Source organism: Salvelinus fontinalis, chromosome 40 (genome assembly GCF_029448725.1).
Source record: "Salvelinus fontinalis isolate EN_2023a chromosome 40, ASM2944872v1, whole genome shotgun sequence".
NCBI classification, from domain to species: Eukaryota; Metazoa; Chordata; class Actinopteri; order Salmoniformes; family Salmonidae; genus Salvelinus; species Salvelinus fontinalis.
The window spans coordinates 24,063,716-24,084,027 of NC_074704.1; the positions used below are offsets into that span (position 1 = coordinate 24,063,716).

The window sequence follows — 20,312 nt, forward strand, 5'->3', positions numbered from 1 at the left end:
GTGCTTGGTGTATTTTATGTAATGAAAAGCTAAATAGAATTTTGCTGTGACATGAAATGTTTTGGACTTAAAGGACCAACATTTTCAGAGACAGTATATCAAGTGTCTACTGTATTGGTGGATATCAAAGAAGTGGATGCATCCACCAGCAGCGGCCATTTTCTATGCACTCATAGATATTCTAGGTGTTTGGTTTGATAAGAATCACAGTTACTGTCCAAGAAGCCATTTTTCTCTTTGAAAGCCACAGTTTGAGAGGAAGTTGAGGTTTCCACGTTCTTTTAGTGAAGTGTAGACCAGATGCCTGGACAACGTCAGGCAACCATCGCTGACAGCGAGCATTTTTTTTCTTCTCGTAACGCCAAAGTCGAATGAATGCTTTTCCTCTGTGGTCCCAAAACAGTACATTGAAATTATATGCTGCTCGCCAGGCCTCATTTATAACGTGTTGCTGTCTTCTCTCTCCTCCACTGCCCTCCCCCATTCCCTCCCACCCTCATTCCCTCTCTTTCAGGTTCATCAACGCGAGACGAAGAATTGTACAGCCCATGATCGACCAGTCCAATAGAGCAGGCAAGTCTCCCGTCAAATTTTTTTTCAATTCATGTGGTAAAGTTGTTTCAATTCATGTGGTAAAGTTGTTTCAATTCATGTGGTAAAGTTGTTTCAATTCATGTGGTAAAGTTGTTTCAATTCATGTGGTAAAGTTGTTTCAGTTCAAGTCAACGCAGGAATATGAACTCGTCAAGTAAACAGGTCAACATAGATAAAAATACATATTAAAACATCTCAACATTTTTACATGAATTAAAACATAAATTAATCTGTTGTGAACTTCTCCTGCTACTATCTCCAGTCTTGCCCCTTCTGGTCTTCGATGTGTTTAACTGAACGGACGCACGGGCTTAACTACGGGAGTGAAGGGCCACTAAAACCCAGAGGATTAGCCCAAACAAAGACGCTAATCACTTTGACTAGCCAGTCCATTGAAAGTTTAACCTTGGATTGAAAACAAACAAGGAGCAAAAGTGAAACTGAAGCTAAAATATGACCAGTTGTTTTACTTTGCTTTACAACAAATTGAAATTTAATTTCAGAATTCAAACTTTTTGATAGAAAAACACATTTTGTCTACTGTAAAAAGTTGTTGAGTGGGACTTTGGTTTACTTCATTAGTCTCTCTCTCTTTCCCCCTCTCTCTCTCTCTTCCTCTCTCTCCCTCTCTGCTAAAGACAGAGCAGTCCCCTGGCACATGCCTTGTTTTGGAGCTGCTGTAAAATTTATGACCTGTGATGAGGGTTAGGGGTTAGGGTTGCATTAGGGGAACTCTGTAAAGTTCAAAGACGGACCGAGGAGCTTGAACTGTTGCTCCGGCTCATGTAACCAGAACCAGCTTCTCTACCTGAGGCTGCCTACACTTTATGATATGAGGGAGACAGAAAGCCGAATCACAGCCCCTTCCTCTGCCACTAATTGTTCCATAAGCGATTGTGGATGGATTAAATAGTAACCTGGTGGAAAAGTAGTTCCTTAATTACGTACTATAATCATGGTTAATCGGTTCGCTTAGAGGCGTGTTTAATGAGTCAAAGTGTTGTTATAAGTTACTTATCTCCCGTTTACAGTGCTGCTGTGTATATCGAGGTAATTACGTTCAAGTTGCCAGAACAGTAATCTATTTACTAATAGTAAATCTATTTACTAAGTTGCTCTTTCACAGCATAAGCCATAAGGACAACTTGATATGAACTCTTACCAATACATACGAAGTCATTTGTTAGTAATTAAGCCTGTTGATGAAGAAAATTACCTCCCAAATAATCTTGTAATTGGAGGATAATAGTGAGAGAATAATGAGGACAGACCAATCCGGGAGAGGGAACGTTTTCCGGGGGCGCACCGGTAATTAAAACTTATGCAATATTCTAATTAGCATTTCCTTCTGTCTCGGCCTGTGTTTTTTTCGCCAGTGACTGGAGGAGGGCCCTACACCCCAGATGGTCAACCAATGGGAGGGTTCGTTATGGACGGCCAGACACACATGGGAATCAGACCACCTGGTAAAGACTCCTATCTCTTAACTCCTACGTCTCAGACACACACATACACACACTCGCACACACGTGCACATATGCACGCATGCACGCACACACACACAAACACACACTAACTTTTGAGTCCCTCAAACACACGCCATGGACCTGACTGGTTCCCATTCACCCCTCCCCTGTCACAGTTTACTCACCCTATCTCCCCTGCCCTCCCTCTCCCCCTACAGTCTTGACCAGGTGTGACCGGTCACATTGCAATATTTGCATTGCCTCACCTCACTGACCCAAATAATAAGTCTTTGTCCTCTTTATCTCTGTCCCCCTTCTCTTCCCCCATCCTCACAACTCTCTAATGTGTCCCTCTTCTCTCCCCGTAGGGCCCATGGGTGGGATGGGCATGGGTATGGGCGTGGAGGGACAGTGGCACTACATGTGACCCCTTGCGGACTTAAGCACAGAGCCTAAAGGGACGCACTGTAAGTATCAAGCCTCCACATGAATGTAGACGTGTTTAGAAACATCTTCTGTTCGTAATTACAATAAAAGGGACTCCAAAATATCAATCCATGATTTACCATTCATTTCTATCGGGCACAAAATAATCTTAAACACAATCAAAACAAAGTCACAAGCGTGATGTAATCACCGCGTACTAGGAATATGGGACGAAATACTAAACTTTTGACTACTTTAATACACATATAAGTGAATTTGTCCCAATACTTTTGAACTTCTAAACGGCTCATCCGATATGGATGAAAATACCCTCGAATTAAAGCTAACCCCGTATTCATTGTATCATTTCAAATCCAATGTGCTGGAGTAGAGAGCCAAAACAACAACAAAAATGTGTCACTGTCCCGATACTTTTCGAGCTCACAGTATCATGAAGAATGTATAAGGCATGCATACTAAGTGGTATGCTAGCACGGACACACGGAGGAAAAAGTCTACTGTACATAAATGCGGCATTAAGCTACTGCCACATTGCAGCAGGATGAAAAGGCTGGCAAAAGCTAATTGACTTTGTCTAAATTAAATATGTATACGCCAGTGGCGTGACCAATTGATTTATTTGACTGGTCATGTGGACAGCAACAACGACCTTTCATTGCTCCCGCTTCTCACACGCACTGTGGGAAAGGACTTGTTATGGCTGTCCACTGTCAAAGGGTCAACCGTCGGAAAAAAAGAGAGCGTAGTCTACTTCTCAGATGTGCATATTTGATGTTTGTTTAGAAACAACCAAACGGAATGCTAGATGAGAAACCATAGTAAAACCATAGTGCTAATGACTTTGTCACGTGAAAATTGTTAATGGGGTAGGAGGTGGCATCCGAAATCCTATGGGAACAGAAGTAAGACGGACATAGACCAAGAGTCAATCTTCCTCTGCCGTCTATTGAGTGATGGTGGCATCCAGCTCCCTCACAGTTACATTTCGGCCTTATCGAGTGGCTAATTAAGGTAAAGTTCTCAAAGATTTCAGGGTCAATTAATCATAAGAGATGAGCAATATTCTTTTACGTCCCATTGAATGAATTTATCATTAACGAGGGACATGAAATGGTTTCCCCCCTCTTATTTGATTAAGGGCTCCAGTTCCTTCATAAGATATTTGCATTAAGCCCGGCGAATGGGGAGGATTAAGCGAGCCGCTTACGGCCGAGACTGGAGAGAGACTCGAGACTCGGCGGGTTTTTCTAATACGGTCACTCGGCGACATTACTTCGAACCAAAGTCAATTAAAGACTCCTCAGAAGGAGCATTACGGTTTCTTCCCCTTGCGATTATCGAGCTTATGGGTCCTTGGGAAACAATGCACCTGTCAGTTCGGATCCGAAGCAAGCCATGCAGAAGCCCCCGGATCCTTCTGCACTGCAGAAAGGACTGTTCCCTGGTCGTTTGGCCCCCTTCTTTCTTTTCTTCTTATTCCGCAAAATTAGCCAAGGCTGGGCAAAATCGTCATTTTCCCTTCCCAGACAATAGGCGATTACGAGCCCACAAATTAACGAGCGTACAGGATTATTTCCCCCCCGTGCAAAATGTTTCTCTCTACCCAGAAACCCCCTCAGGCATCCTTTGGTGAACTTCCTCACTAACCCCTGTGCGTCGCCCTAACACCGCTGGAGGCCATTGTTTAAAGGAGCCTCTCCGCCAATTATTCGGCCGAGGTTTGCTAACATCCATCCGAGGGGTCAGGGTTGCAATCTTTTGAGGGGAGGACCGGTAAAGGAACTCAGGAGAAAGAAAGAAAGGGAAAGAGAAGAAAGAGAAAATAAGGCTTCGGGGGCGTTTAGCCTCTGCTCTCCATCGGGAAGTAGCGCCTGTTGATTGGGTCCCCTGGTGTCAGTGAAACAGAATGGGTCAGCCACGCTGCTCTCTTGCTCAGCCGCAGAGTGCTGCACTCTAGCCGGCTCTAAATTGCTCGACCAATGGCCTCTTTTTCCTCCCTCCTCCTCCCCTTTCCTTCATGAACACAGATCTAAGAGTTAGTGGGATAGGTGTAATCTATTTGTCCCGACATGTCACCCCATTGTAGTGCCGCTTCACTGCACACAACACAACTGCTTCACATTACCTATTCTTTATGTATAGTACATGTCTCTGTGGGAGTTAAAGTAACACTACACAGTGTTATAGAGTTGAAGTAACACTACACAGTTTTTTTTTGCTAAAGTAACTTGTACACACTGGTGTTGTTTTCAATTTGACTCATTGTTTGTTTTCCCAGCAGAACTGCCAGGTATTCCCGAGGACGGCGTGTCCCATGGCGATCGGATCAGCACGGATATGGGCATCGCTCTGACCTCCACTGGTGCCCCTACCATCACCTCTACCCTACCCTCCCACCAACCAGCCCCACCGCTTGGGCATGATCTCTCAGTGTTGCCCCTCCCTCCGTGACTCTTCCGTGACCCAGCGACATCGATTGCGCTGGTGCCCAGCCCAAACTTACCACCATCACCTGACTGTTTGTCACTAGGGCTGGTGCCCCCCCCCCCCCCCTTTTCCAACTCCCCCCATTTCCTTCAAGTGGTCCAGTCTGAATAGCCACTGTTGCTGAACCACCACCCTGACTATGAGAGGCCTTGGAAACCCCCTCATGCCTTGTGAGGACTTCTGACGTTGTGAGGACTTCTGACGTTGTGAGGACTTCTGACGTTGTGAGGACTTCTGACGTTGTGAGGACTTCCCTTCTGGCTACAATTACTGGAGCTCTCCAGTGGATACTTCAATACTCTGTTCATTCAACCAATACAAACAAACACTTAGTCCTTCACTTTTCCCCCCTCTGCTGCATTGCATGGACAGTTATAGAGGGTGAAGATACTCTTGTCTTGGCAGTGGACTTGTACCAAGAGAAGAAGCCGATGTCTGTATTTACTGGGGGGTCTTTTTAAAACAACAAACACCCTGGAAACCATTCTTTTTTTTATATAATGAAATTGTTGTAATTGTGGAAAATTACAATAAGGTGAGGCAATAGTGTCCTGTTTACAGTTTTACCACAAACTCTCTACGGACAAGTAACGATAACTATAGCAAGTTCTCTGGTATTGCTTTGCCGTACTCTGCTGTTTTTCAAAAAAGGACTCGACTTGTCTAATTCACACTATGTGTGTGAGTCTTTTTTCATCGACTTTTATCTCCCAACCCCACGAACCTCTTTGCGTTTGAAAATAAAAAGAACTTACAGGACCAGTTTCTCTCCGTTTGCTGTATGAACACAGAAAGGAACCATTTCAATGCTTTGAGGTCCTGTCACACAATTGATATAATGTGGTAAAGAGCTTTGTAAAACTTACGTAACTAGAGTGTAATTACAGATTTCCTTGCTACAGGTAGCCTATAAGAGTAGTAATTACCGGGCTACTACACAGGTATGAGTGCAACTCAATGTAAAGTGCTACCAAAACCCCAGTTAGTAACCCGGACAGTTAGTAGGAGGGTACAGCTTGGTACAGTACAGTGATGGGAAAAATTACACAGTAGATTTCCTGCCTTGCGGCTGCCCCCTTCACTGCTTCGCCTGGGTAGCTCTGTATTTACTGACTAATTACTTCGTTTGACTCGCCGCCTGTGGTGGAAAGGGCTTATGCAGACACAGGTTGTGTCCCAAATGGCACCCTACCCCCTATATGGGGCACTTGTTTTGACTAGGTCTCATAGGGCTCTGGTCAAAAGTGCCATATATTATATGGAATGTGGTGCCATTTGTGATGCGTCCTCAGTGTTGGTGGTGCGGGTAAGAACAGAGAAGGGTCGCTATATCTCTCGCTCTTTGGCTTCTCAGCTGCTGTATGAGGTGTGGCTGAAGGAAGCAGGCTGCTGAGGCCAAAAGGTTACTCTGCATGACGGACGTTGTTGTCACGTCCGAACCCCGACGAGAACAGGCCAGGTGGGCTTTGAAGGTCCACTAAATGAACAAGCACATTGCTCTAGCGTCTTGTTCTTGTCTTTAAATATCTTGGAATAATACATTATGAACTTGCCTAAGACCTATAGTCTCTCAGGTTTGAATCACAATGTGAGAAAAAAAGGTTGGTTTGACCAAAATCAACTGTTGTGTCGAATAGAATGTTTGAGGATACTTGAGGATTTTTCTTTATTTTGGAAGAATAGAATATGAATTGAGGTTATACAGGGAAGCATAATGTGGTATAGATGTGGAACTCATCACTACTAATAAAATATCTGCTGAAATGCACTTCACTGAAATCCAACCCCTCCCAAACTGTGGCTACTTTTACTCTTGCTGCAACAGGGACAACAAATATGCTGACGCTGAAACATGGTCTTATACTATATTTAGAAAGAGGTCTACTATTTATATGCCATATTGTTATTGTGGCATCCTCCAGCATGAGAAAAATGGCAAACACTACACTATCCACTACCAAAGATTCTTAACAGTGGGAGGGCATAGATACAAATGAGTCTTGCTTGGAATTTGAGGGACTGAAAATATGCTGACACTTACTAAAACATGATCTTCTACTATAGACATAGGCCTACCATTTATATGATACCCTTTTGTGAGACTCTCCAGAGACAAATTATATCCACTATCCACTACCAAGATACTCAATAGTGAGAAAGTCCTAGCTATATACAAATGAGTCTTCCCTGGAATTTGAGGGAGAAAAAAGAGATTTGCGTAAATCTGCCCCAAACACTTAAATGGAGTGATTAGTTCCTGCTCACGCTCTACTTCTCCTTCTCAAAAGATGCACTCTCCCAATCGTCTGGGAGTTCCCTAGATACACCTTATTTCAAAGCCGGCGGCCACAAAAGGAATCATTTATCTTCCTCTTAAAATCAATTACTAATTTGGTTTGAGGACAGAAGGATATTGTGGAATTTTCGGTTGGTTATCGACTTTATCATGAGTGTTTCGAGATTATGGGAGAATGAGGCTGCCACAAATCTTATTTTTTGCCACAAATGTCATTTTAAAAAAAGAAAAAAGAAAATAGCACCATAATGTTTATGAAAATGTAACTCTTTCTTGTCAAGATTCCCCCCTCATCTCTCTGCTCCTCATGATTCCACCGCAAGTCTCACATTCCTGAGTGACATGGCTGTCTACTCCGATAAAGCCAACGTGAACTAAGTCCCATGTTTGACTGCCCTCTTTAGGGGATTTTGGAAACTGCCTTCATCTGACTGTTTCTCCCAACTAAGGGTAGCGTTCCAAATGGCACCCTATTCACTACATAGTACACTATTTTTGACCAGGGTCCATAGGCCTCTGGTCAAAACTAATGCACAATATAAAGAATAGGGTGCCATTTAGGACGCTAGTTAAATGTGTGATTATAGCAGATTTCCTCCAGCTGAGGATTCATCATGCCACTTCGTAACCACTTCATTAAATATGCTTAAAGTGCTGTGTAAACAACAAATATAAAATACATAAAGTTTGTGTGGGGCCACTTTAGGGATTATGGTGTGTGGCAATTTCAGTGTTGATTTATTACTTTGTAATAAGTGAGCTAAGCTAAGCTAAAATCAATCAACAAAGTAGTGTTATACAGTGCCTTCAGAAAGCGTTCATACCCCTTGACATTTTCTACATTTTGTTGTGTTACAGCCGGCATTTGAAATGGATTTAATTTAGATGTTGTGCCACTGGCCTACACAATACCCCCATCATAATGTCAAAGTGGAATTACGTTTTTAGAAGTTTTTACAAATGAATTAAAAATGAGTCAGTAAGTAGCACGGCTGACCCATTCTGTTTCACTGACACCACTGACACCACTGACACCCAGTCACTACAAAGATACAGGCGTCCTTCCTAACTCAGTTGCCGGAGATGAAGGAAACCACTCAGGGATTTCACCACTTTAAAACACTTTAAAACAGTTACAGAGTTTAATGGCTGTGATAGGAGAAAATTTAGTATGGATCAACATTGTAGTTACTCCACAATACTAACCTAATTGACAGAGTGAAAAGAAGGAAGCCTATAGCCTATACAAATATTCTGTTTATAATAAGGCACTAAAGTAAAGAAATTAACTTCATGTACTAAATACAAAAGCTTTATGTTTGGGGTACATCCAACACTACACATCACTGAGTACCACTCTTCATATTTTCAGGCATGGTGGTGGCTGCATCATGTTATGGGCATGCTTGTCATCGGCAAGGACTAGGGAGTTTAAAAAAAAATTAAACGAAACAGAATAGAGCTGAGCACAAGCAAAATCCTAGAGGAAAACCTGGTTCAGTCTGCTTTCCAACAGACACTGGGAGACAAATTCACCTTTCAGGAGGACAATTATCTAAAACACAAGGCCAAATATACATTGGAGTTGCTTACCAAGACGACATTGAATGTTCCCGAGTGACCTAGTTACAGTTTTGACTTAAACCAGCTTGAAAATCTATGGCATGACTTGAAAATGACTGTTCAGCAATGATCATCAACCAACTTGACATTTTAAAAATTATAATGTGCAAATATTGTACAATCCAGCAAAGCTCTTAGACTACTCAAAGCTGTAATGGCTGTCAAAGGTAATTCTAACATGTATTGAATACTTATGTAAATGAGATATTTATGTATTTCATATTCAATACATTTGCAAAAATGTCTAAAAACATGTTTTCACCTTGTTATTATTCAAATCTATTTAATAAATTCTGAATTCAGGCTGTAACACAACAAAATGTGGTATACGTCGAGGGTAATAAATGCTTTTTGAAAGCACTGTATCTAGTCCGTCTAATCTATCACAATTAAGTTTCACTTTAATTTAGAGCTTTTAACAAAGTAATTTGTCACAAAACGTAAAACAATCAAACCCAGACTTAAACAGAATAAATCAGATGCACACAAGTAACGCTAATGGGAATCAAGATGAGGACTGTCGACATCTCAGAGCCAGTGTGTAAATAGCCTTTGTATTTGATGCAACTAGGAGAAGCAGTCACCCTGAAACAATGGATGGAATCAGCAGGCCACGACCCCTGGGGCGCAGGGGGCCCGACATGCAGTGACGGATGACTTGGTCTCCTGAGGTGGGTCACGGCTCTGGGTCTCAATGTGTCAGGGTGCTGCAGGGGCCAAGGCATGGCCACCACCTCACCTCAGCCTGGACCTACCAGAGGAGAGAGGAAGAGGAGGAAGAGGAAGATTTCCACTGACCATGTAAATACTTTATCTGGGGAGTATTTAATTTAGTTCACTTCAAATAAATTAAATTGTATGAAATGAATTTCTGTTCATTTCAATTTCAATTCACTAAAATTCAATTAGATTCCATTCAAATGCATATCACAAGTTCAGAGCAACTGCAAACCACTGAAAGCTACATGACTAGTTTTGCCTTCTGAATTCTCCTTATAGTCACATGCAGCGATTTCACAAGTCTTGACTAGTAAGGTCAATATCTCATTACTAATGTTGTTAAGTTCAGAAGTGAATATTCCGTTAAAGGTACAGAAGATTTTGACATAAAAATTCCTTGCAGACTGACATGCAACTATGGCATGCTGGTACAAGCAGCAGAAACTTCCAAAACATTGAGAGATGGCTAGGTAAAAGTTGTTATCGGGTTCCGGAGTGATGAAGTGAGTTAGACTGACAATGTTATCTCTGTGAGGACAGATAGAGCGGCTAATATCTGTGCTGGATGGCCACCCAAGGCAACTAATACCTTTATGCCCTCAAGAAAATAATTTGGTCTCGGTTTCAAACATGCACAAAAACAATCAATCACTCTTGTCTGTGTTACATTTACACGGCCCGTTTTTAAAATTAAATATATGGAAGGCTAAAAGAAAAATGCAAAATGTCCGAAAAAATTGTGGAAGAGGTTTTTATGTTGAATGTGGTACTACATGCGAAAAAGGTCCTGTACAGTCAGATCACTGTTATATATTTATTCAAAAAATAAAATTGATCAAATAAACCATTTTCCTTATCGATGCACTCTCAAATGTTTGTATAATTTCGGACAGTAGTTTTGAAAGTGGTGCTCACGAGCCAAAACGGACCCTGTTTTTTTGTGTACTACATCATTCATTTCGTGTGACGCGTTAAAGCTACAATATGTATGTTTTTGGACCACCTGACCAAATTCACATAAAAAATGTGAGTTCTAGATCTGTCATTCTTATTAAAAGCAATTCTAAGAAGCGGTAGATCTGTTATATGTGCGCTATTTCTATGCTTTTTAAGTTTCGTTACGGAAAAGATCTGTCACAGTGATTTAGATGGTACAATGATTCTCTACACAATGACTGTTGTTTTGTCACATAAACTGAAATTAGAATTTTTGCCACCAGGAAATGGCAGATCGATTTCTGCAAAGTGCACTTTTTAGAAATGTTGCAATGTTTATGAAATCATATTCATTTTGCAATTATGTTACGAATCCAATTTGTTAATATGTCACAAATTTGTTGCGCTTAAGATTCAGGTCTTCATCTTTAACATGTATATGCTTACAGATTCAAGATGTCATACTCTTGGATTTCCAACCCGCCAACCTGAATTAACAAGGATGCAGTGATGGAAAAAGTACCCAGTTGTCATACTTGAGTAATAGTAAAGATACCTTAATAGAAAATGACTCAAGTAAAAGTGAAAGTCACCCAGTAAAATAATACTTGAGGAAAAGTCTAAAAGTATTTGGTTTTAAATATACTTAAGTATCAAAAGTAAATATAATTGCTAAGATATACTTAAGTATCAAATGTAAAAGTACAAATGATTTCAAATTCTTTATATTAAGCAAACCAGATGGTGCCATATTATTGGTTTTTATTTATTTACGGAAAGCCAGGGGCACACTCCAACATTCAGACATCATTTACAAACGAAGCATGTGTGTTTAGTGAGTCCGCCAGATCAGAGGCAGTAGGGATGGCCAGGGATGTTGCCATGATAAGCGTGTGAATTGGACCCTTTTCCTGTCCTGCTAAGCATTCAAAATGTAACGAGTACTTTTGAGTGTCAGGAAAAATGTATGGAGTAAAAAGTAAATATTAAAAAAATATATAAATAGTAAAGTAAAGTATAGATCCCCAAAAAACGACTTAAGTAGTACTTTAAAGTATTTTTACTTAAGTACTTTACACTACTGCAAGGATGACAAGTTGAGATTAATGAAAGGCTGTCGGTGACAGGGCCATTTCTTACGAATTACTGAGGATAATAGCGGACGATATTGCCACTCCTATTCGCCATATTTTCAATTTGAGCCAAATAGAAGGTGTGTGCCACCAGGCTTGGAAGGAAGCAAAAGTCCTTCCGCTACCTAAGATTAGTAAAGCCCCCTTTACTGGCTCAAATAGCTGACCAATCAGACTGTTACCAACCCTTAGTAAACTTTTGGAAAAAATTGTGTTTGACCAGATACAATGCGATTTTACAGTAAACAAATTGACAACAAACTTTAAGCATGCTTATAAGGAAGGACATTCAACAAGCACAGCACTTACACAAGTGACTGATGATTGGCTGAGAGAAATGGATGATAAAAAGATTGAGGGCTTTACACCCCCTGCTATATTGTGGATAAAGAGTTATCTGTCTAACAGAACACAGAGGGCGTTCTTTAATGGAAGCCTCTCCAAAATAATCCAGGTAGAATCAGGAATTCCCCAAGGCAGCTGTCTAGGCCCATTACTTTTTTCAATCCACTAATGACATGCCACTGGCTTTAAGTAAAGCAGTGTGTCTATGTATGCAGATGACGCAACACTATCCATGTCAGCTACTACAGCGACTGAAATGACCGCAACACTTAACAAACAGCTGCAGTTAGTTTCAGAGTGGGTGGCAAGGAATAAGTAGTCCTCAATATTTATCAAACTAAAACCATTGTATTTGGGATAAATCATTCACTAAGCCCTAAACCTCAACTAAATCTTGTAATAAATCATGTGGAAATTGAGCAAGTTGAGGTGACTAAACTGGAGTAACCCTGGATTGTAAACTGTCAGGGTGAAAACATATTGATACAACAGTAGCTAAGATGGGGAGAAGTTTGTCCATAATAAAGCGCTGCGCTGCCTTCTTAACAGGACTATCAACAAGGCCCTAGTTTTGTCGCACCTGGACTACTGTTCAGCCGTGTGGTCAGGTGCCAAAAAAAGGGACTTAGGAAAATTGCAATTGGTTTAGAACAGAGCTAATATTAATAATATGCATGTCAATCTCTCCTGGCTCATCACTACTTGTATTTCTGAGAGGTATTGATATGTTGAATGCACCCGAGCTGTCTGTTTGAACTACTGGCACACAGCTCGGACACCTATGCATACCCCACAAGACATGCCACAAGAGGTCTCTTCACAGTCCCCAAGTCCAGAACAGACTATGGGAGGTGTACAGTACTACAAAGAACCATGACTACATGGAACTCTATTCCACATCAAGTAACTGATGCAAGCAGTAAAAATTAAATAAATAAATAAAAACGTATAAAAATACACCTTATGGAACAGCGGGGACTGTGAAGCAACACAAAAATTGGCACCGACATATGCATACACACACGATAACATACGCACTGAACACACACGTACACATGGATTTTGTACTGTTGATATGTGGTAGTGGTGGAGTAGGGGCGGAGTAGGGGCCTGAGGACACACGGTGTGTTGTGAAATCTGTGAATGTATTGTAATGTTTTTAAAATGGTATAAACTGCCTTAATTTTGCTGGACCCCAGGAAGAGTAGCTGAGGCAGCAGCTAATGGCGATCCACAATAAATACAAATACAAATACAACTATGGTGTTATTCAGGCCCTTTTTTGTACTTCTTTTGATCAGAGCCCTATGTAGTGCACTACATTTGACTAGGGCCCATAGGGCTAGGGTGAAAATAGTGCACTAGGTAATCGCGTGCCTTTTCAGACACACCTTAGGGACTCTAGAATAGTGTCCATGGAATAGCTTCAATGTAACGTCATGTCTTCCAATGACTTGGATTAACCATACTCACGCTACACTTACTTTAGCATACTTTTTTCAGTTGGTTTTCTAATCCTCTGCTAATGCTGTGGTATGGAGGCGTGTCGATACAGGCAGTCAAAACATCATGCAGTATGCCTCCCAAATGGCACCCTTTCCCCTATATAGTGCACTACTTTTGACCAGGGCCCATAGGGCTCTGGTCAAATGTAGTGCACTATATAGGGAATAGGGTGCCATTTGGCACACAAGCCCACAGTGTGTACATTGTAAACCTATAGTCCTCTCTAACAGATAATAAGTCTCTGAGAGTTGATGGGGTGTATGATGGGATTTTGTCACCCTTTCGCAAGAGCGCAATCGGTAATGCACACGTAACCACTGGCCCAGGAGGTATGGAGATATTTTACTAGTCCCAACGTTGGAAAAAAGTGTCACGGGACGGATAATGAATAGGTTTGCAGTGTTTTCCTTTTTGGCGGCTTTTCCGGTTACGCTAAAGGCTAGTGCATTCCAGAATTCTCTCCATAAGGCACTTTCCCTCCATAAGTCCCCCAACGGCCTCTTGTCTGACAGGTCCGTCGTACTCAACAGGCTTTGGGGTGGAGGGAGGGAGAGAGGTGTGTGTATGTGTGTTTGTGCACGTGTGTATGTGTGTTCATATATGCACATGTCAGTGTGTGTGTGTGTGCGTACTGTTCATGCATGTGTGTGTTTGTGTGGTGAACTTTTGATTTGAAGCAACGCTCTGAGGCCCTTCTCCCCGCATTGTGCGTTCGCTCGATGGGAAAGAATGCGAGAGACACAGACGGAGATATATATGCCTTCAAAATGATGGGAGTAGTGAGTGCCCATGGGATGACCCCTCTCTGGCTATAGGCGAAGAGCCCAGAGAGAGGTAAGGGGTTTATATAAACAAAGCAGCTAGTAATTTGGACTCACATAACCAACATTAGTCTGAACATACCCAAATTCCAGCAAGGCATCAATCTAAAGAGCAAGGTTTTCCCCTTCCACTCCTCCAGGTCTTGGTCTGGGTGCGTGACCCAGCCCATCAATAGTCTGCTTTAGAATAACACTTGCCATGAGCTCATTCCCACTCTTGAAAAGTGTCCAATGTCTTTGTCTCTCTGAAAGTCTAGGACGTTTCCCGGCCGCCTGCAGAATCCAAGTGCGTTCAAAATAAAAATTGGATAATTTATTACTCTTAATTACATTCTTGATTTAAGATGGGATTAAATGTTGTACCGCCTTGCGCTAGTGGAAGGGGAAGGTATTGGATAACGGACAGAGGATCAAGGAATCCAGGGAGGCATGGATCATGGTTACCCCCGGGAGAGGAAGGCGGGAGGTCGGGTTACCCCAACGGGAGACATTGACCCAGTAGGCAGGAAGTCGCTGCATTTAAAGGAACAATTACAATGATTTACACACCAAAGGCAAACATATCAAAGATGGCTGCCATTCCTGTAGGGCATACAGAGGGCAGCGGTACAGAGTGTGGTTTGAAATGAAGAAGAAGTTGTGAAGCTTATAGACAGGCTGGTTGTTTAGCAACAAAACCGACACCTGTGCAACTACGGGGCAAAACAGACAGGGTTGGATTAGATTGTCAGCCAACCCGTCTTTATGAAGAATTTGTATATTACGCATGTAATATATAAAAGTTTCAGAAACCATTCACAAGCTACCATGATACTTTAGTAGAGTGTTATGGCACACGATGGTGATGTAATGCTTGTCTAGTGTGTGCTACTGTAACCTACATTTTTGTGTATATGCCTATGGAAAAAGGCATTACAGGTTTAAAGAGCTCACATGAAATGTGCAGTTCAAAATGGCCGCCATTCATTGGCACTTCTAAATCACCATCCCTTCCAGTTAATGATTCCTCCTTAGTTTGCACTCCCAGTCTGTCTAGACTCCATTCATTTTTCCTGTTTACCGATACACCTAATGACACCAAATTACAAATAATCAATAGCTAAGAGGAAAACTGGCATGCGGGGAAACTCAAATTAATCTTACTAATGACACTGAGTGCCTTGGTCCAATGCTTGTCCATTTACCTTTAGAGATGGCTCAATTAGGTAAGGTAGTTAGCTCAAAAGCAAGTTGCTTTGTCAATAGAAACCAAATATCCCAGAAGAGTATTCATCTTTTGTCGCCTGCAGTGTAATGTGAGTTAAGAGATGTTTGATATCATATATGCGGAGAATATACTACTCATACTACTTGTTTGATGGTACTAATTTAAAGTAGGTGGGACTGGGAGTAGTGGGCCGACATGCCGCCAGTGAGTTCAAATAGCCACTCAACATGGGTGAATGAGTGAAGGCAAACAGAAGGGGGCAACGGTGGGGGGTGACTGTAACACAAGCGCAATATAGAGTGTATATAATAAAGCACTGCATGCATAAATAATCACCAGAATCAAGGTAATTAAGCTAAAAGCTCATAGAGTGCACACACACACACACACATGGTCTCTCAAGTACCACTGATCAAAGGCACATCACCCCCTCCCCCCATACTCCTCTGGACACCACAACAAAGAGCCATATCGGGGCTCAACGAACAAACGACCTTGGGGCTGATGACATCACGTGCCGCCGAGCGGAGTAGAGAGAGAAATTAAGCCATTAGCCCGGTGGCAGCCAGCCTTGCTGTAAATCAAGCCTTTTTCCAATAAGACTGCCTCACTTTGTCATCCATCACGCGAGTGGGCGCAGGCGAAGCATGGCGACACAGGAGCTGGGCTGGCCCCGGGATGGAAGAGACATAAACAGTCATAATGACCCCTGTCGAAGTGGGTCACTGCCTGCCGCCGCCGCACCCGCTGCAGGAAATAGAAGCACCGTGGTGTGTTCTGCAATCTCTGATTGCGATATAGAGGTGATATTGAAAGGAGGAAAGCTTGTGGAGCCTTTGGCTGTGTCAAACAGGGCGAAAGGCATGTAGTATGTATGGTTTGAGCAAAAGTTTTATGCATATCAAGGTAGATCTTTGCAGCTTTGATGCACCATCCCATGTTAAGTTTATCGTATTGCTTGTAATTGATTGGATATGGCATCACATGTAACCTTGTCCCCAGGCTAATTGCTATTCCAGATAGAGAGCCGGGCTGGTGGATGAGACGGCACAACATGTACTATTAGAAACCTAAACCTGTTGCAATAGCATTATGCTGCAAAATGTTTGTAGGCTATAGCAGGACAACACCCCTGTTCTAAAAGTCATCCTTTCTGTAAAGGACGTTCATTTCCATTGGCTTTTTACATCTCTCTGATGGTAGCGCACTTTACGCTCATCTCTCAGGGGCGCCAGCAAGTGGAGAAATAGTGTCCATAAAAGTTGCACAGATGGATGAAACAGTCTTATGAAGACCAATGTGACATGTGTGGGAAATGTAATATCTCGAAGCTGTACAGTCAAAATAAAAGCAACTATTGCCAAAGACGTGATCATCTCAGCTTTTCATTGCAGTGCAAGTGATGGCAGGCAGTTTCCCGATAGTCCAGTAAAGATTCTCCATAAATTGAAACAGCCCTTGTCCTGGAACAGCCAAGCAGGCTTTACCTTGCCTCCGAAAGAAGTGTCCCGGGAACCAGATATGAAATTAAGTTTGGGAAACAAGTTATGCTGCTGTACAGACACAGTGCTCAGTGGAACCTCTCAGAGTAGATCTGAGTCTGTGTTCATAAAGCAACGCAGAGTAGGAGTGCTGTTCAACACTCAGGTCTCCCCAGTAACGTCATACATTATGATCTAAAAGGCAAAACTGGTGCTCGATCAGCACTCCTCTTCTGAAATGCTTTATGGATACAGGCACTGTAGGTGTCAGAACATCACATCACAGGTGGTCCGGACGTTCAATAATAATGGTGCTTCATGAACATGCTTTAGTGCAGACCCTTGCTATTGCAGCGTTTGTTGTTTTTAATGAAGTCCTAACAAGCTAATTTGATTGAAATGGGTTCTGCTGCTATACTGTAATGTATCCTAGGATGTACATGTTAGGAAATTAAACAACGCCTAAAATAACCAGGTTCTCAATTATCCATCACATGTAGGACCTATGTGCTCTGTTAAGAGTCAAGTTTGGACACTTTCTGCTTGCAGTGGAGGAGTACTGTTTTAGCCAAACTCAAACAGGGGCAGCAGGGTAGCCTAGTGGTTAGAGTGTTGGACTAGTAACTGAAAGTTTGCAAGTTCAAATCCCTGAGCTGACAAGGTACAAGTGTGTCGTTCTGCACCTGAACAGGTAGTTAACCCACTGTTCCTAGGCTGTCATTGAAAATAAGATTTTTTTTCCTAACGGACTTGCCTAGTTAAATAAAGGTATACATTTTATTTTAAACGCAATAAGGCAATTCCTGTGCATGCACTGTCCTTTGCTTTAAGCATAGTTTAAGGATGGTTGGAGATCTCACTGGCACCTCTTGACCTGACTGACAAATGCTGCCCTTTTCCCTCAGGACACACAACTTTCTTGAGTTGTGCTCTGTGTCTCCCATTCATATTTCTCACAATACTAGGAACTGAAATCCATATGACATGCATTACATTGCATGACATTACAATAGAACAGACCAGTCAGTGGCAATAAATGCACGCATATTTTACAATGAAGCGAATAAGTGGGCACTTTTAGGGGTAACTTTTTGGAGCTCTTTCAGTTGGATCTGACTGAGCCACTTATTATATAATTTATGGTTCGGTAATGAAACTGTAGTCGAGAGTCAATTGCACACATTAAAGTGTGTGTTGAAGTGGAAATCTAAAGGGGGCTCTCGAAACATTATATTTCGAGTGCAGCGTGCGTAAACGGTACGCCAACGCTCGGGGAGACTTAACAAATGTGTTTATTGAGGAAGTTCCGTTTCAAGCGTGGCCAAGGGCTTAGCTGCACATCTCCCACTATTAAAAGTGATTCCTATAGTCAAAGGAAGACATTCAATGCGGTTGTGACATTGTGTCTGCTCTGTTTTGTTTTTTATAGCTTCATCTGGCTTCTTTTCTGAGTCAAGTGCCAACACCCATGTTTCATTGAGTTAAATGTTTTTCTATGAAAAAGTGCTTCATGCTTTTCTCAGGCGACATTCTTTCCAGAAATATCATTTTCTTTCAGTAGTTAAGCAATGACTCCACTGTTTTGAATTAGGAAATCTTTATTTCTGATCACTTAGAAAATATTTTTTCTTTCTTTCTGGATGACACAATTTAGGGACAAATGTTTCCATGGAAGCAGACATTTTCCAGTTTGGGGGAATTCTGAGACTCTCAAAGGCAGCAAACCGCAAAAGCTGCCTTTACTAAACAGTATTTTTTTTTTACAAAGCACCCCATTTCTCATAGCTGTTAAATTGCCTAATTTTTCTCATTTTATTCTTCAAATAAATGTGGCCGAAACCCATTGACAGTTTCTTTGTGGCTCGGTTAAAAATACCAGGAAAAACTAAAGTAAACCTGTTGCAGCTCCCCGGAATAAATCTTGTCCACAGAGACTGTTACGTTGATATACTTTATGAGACAATCGTTACATCCCCACAAGCTTTGGGGGCCCCCAACCAAAAATAAAAATATATTTTTTGTGGGGTTGGAGTCCCCACAGAGTTCAGGTCCCCCAGATAGCATGTGAACACGTCATAAGCCATGAAAGACATTTTAAATTACAGGAAATTAGCTTTAAAACTGCATATTTTTCTCTCAGCCTGATGGCAAAATATGTAGAATTTCAGGAAATTAGCTTTAAAACTGCATATTTTTCTCTCAGTCTGATGGCAAAATGTGTAGAATTTCAAGAAGTTAGCTCAGATTCTTGAAACTCGGGACAATCCTTGTCCGGTAGGGAAACTTTACTTTTACAGTTGAACAAATTAGATTTTATTGCATTATTTGAGCTTAAATTTTACATTTAGGAAAAAAAATTAAGGGAAAGATTTGTTTGGGAATTTTCTAAATGCTATTATTATTCACTTCCATGTCGGCTCTATGCCTGGAAACTCTCCCAAAAAAATTATATTAACTGACAAATTATCTTATATAGTTTCTTGCAATAGCCCTCTGTGACTTTAAAGAATATTTCTCTCAAAACTGTGATTCCTAAAAGACGTGTCCGGATATTTGTGAACTCCGTCAGATTTGTCTAAAATCCTAAATTACACTGAACAAAAATATAAACGCAACATGTAAAGTGTTGGTCCCATGTTTCCTGAGCTGAAATAAAAGATTCCAGAAATGTTCCATTTGCACAAAAATCTTATTTCTCTCAAATTCTGTGCACAAATTTGTTTAGATCCCTGTTAGTGAGCATTTCTCCTTTGCAAAGATAATCCATCCACCTAACAGGTGTGGCATATCAAGAAGCTGAATAAACAGCATGATTATTACACAGGTGCGCCTTGTGCTGGGGACAATAAGGCCACTCTAAAAGTTGCAGTTTTGTCACACAACACAATGCCACAGATGTCTGAAGTTGCAATTGGCATGCTGACTGCAGGAATGTCCACCTGAGCTGTTGCCCGAGAATGTAATGTTCATTTCTCTACCCTAAGCCTCCTCCCATGCCGTTTTTGAGAATTTGGCAGTACGTTCAACCAGCCTCATAACCGCAGTCCATGTGTAACCACGCTAGCTCATGGCCTCCACATCCTGCTTCTTCACCTGCGGGATCATCTGAGACCAGTCCCTGGACAGCTGATGTAACTGAGGAATATTTCTGTCTGTAATGAAGCCCTTTTGTGGGGAAAAACTCATTCTGATTGACTGGGCCTGGTTCCTCAGTGGGTCGGCCTGGCTCCCAAGTGGATGAGCCTATGAC

The 20,312-nt window shown here is 41.7% G+C and overlaps 1 protein-coding gene across 1 annotated transcript in view; it reads left to right on the plus strand.

Annotated features, from left to right (window-relative positions):
* Nucleotides 1-5,753, plus strand: part of LOC129839358 (homeobox protein Meis1-like) — a 36,543-nt gene extending 30,790 nt beyond the window's left edge. The window contains exons 10-13 of the mRNA XM_055906742.1: nt 515-573; nt 1,971-2,060; nt 2,429-2,527; nt 4,789-5,753. Of these exons, the coding sequence (XP_055762717.1) occupies nt 515-573; nt 1,971-2,060; nt 2,429-2,487 (208 nt within the window). The 3' untranslated portion in view covers nt 2,488-2,527; nt 4,789-5,753. The remainder of the gene's footprint in view (nt 1-514; nt 574-1,970; nt 2,061-2,428; nt 2,528-4,788) is intronic.
* The last annotated feature ends 14,559 nt before the right edge of the window (nt 5,754-20,312 follow it).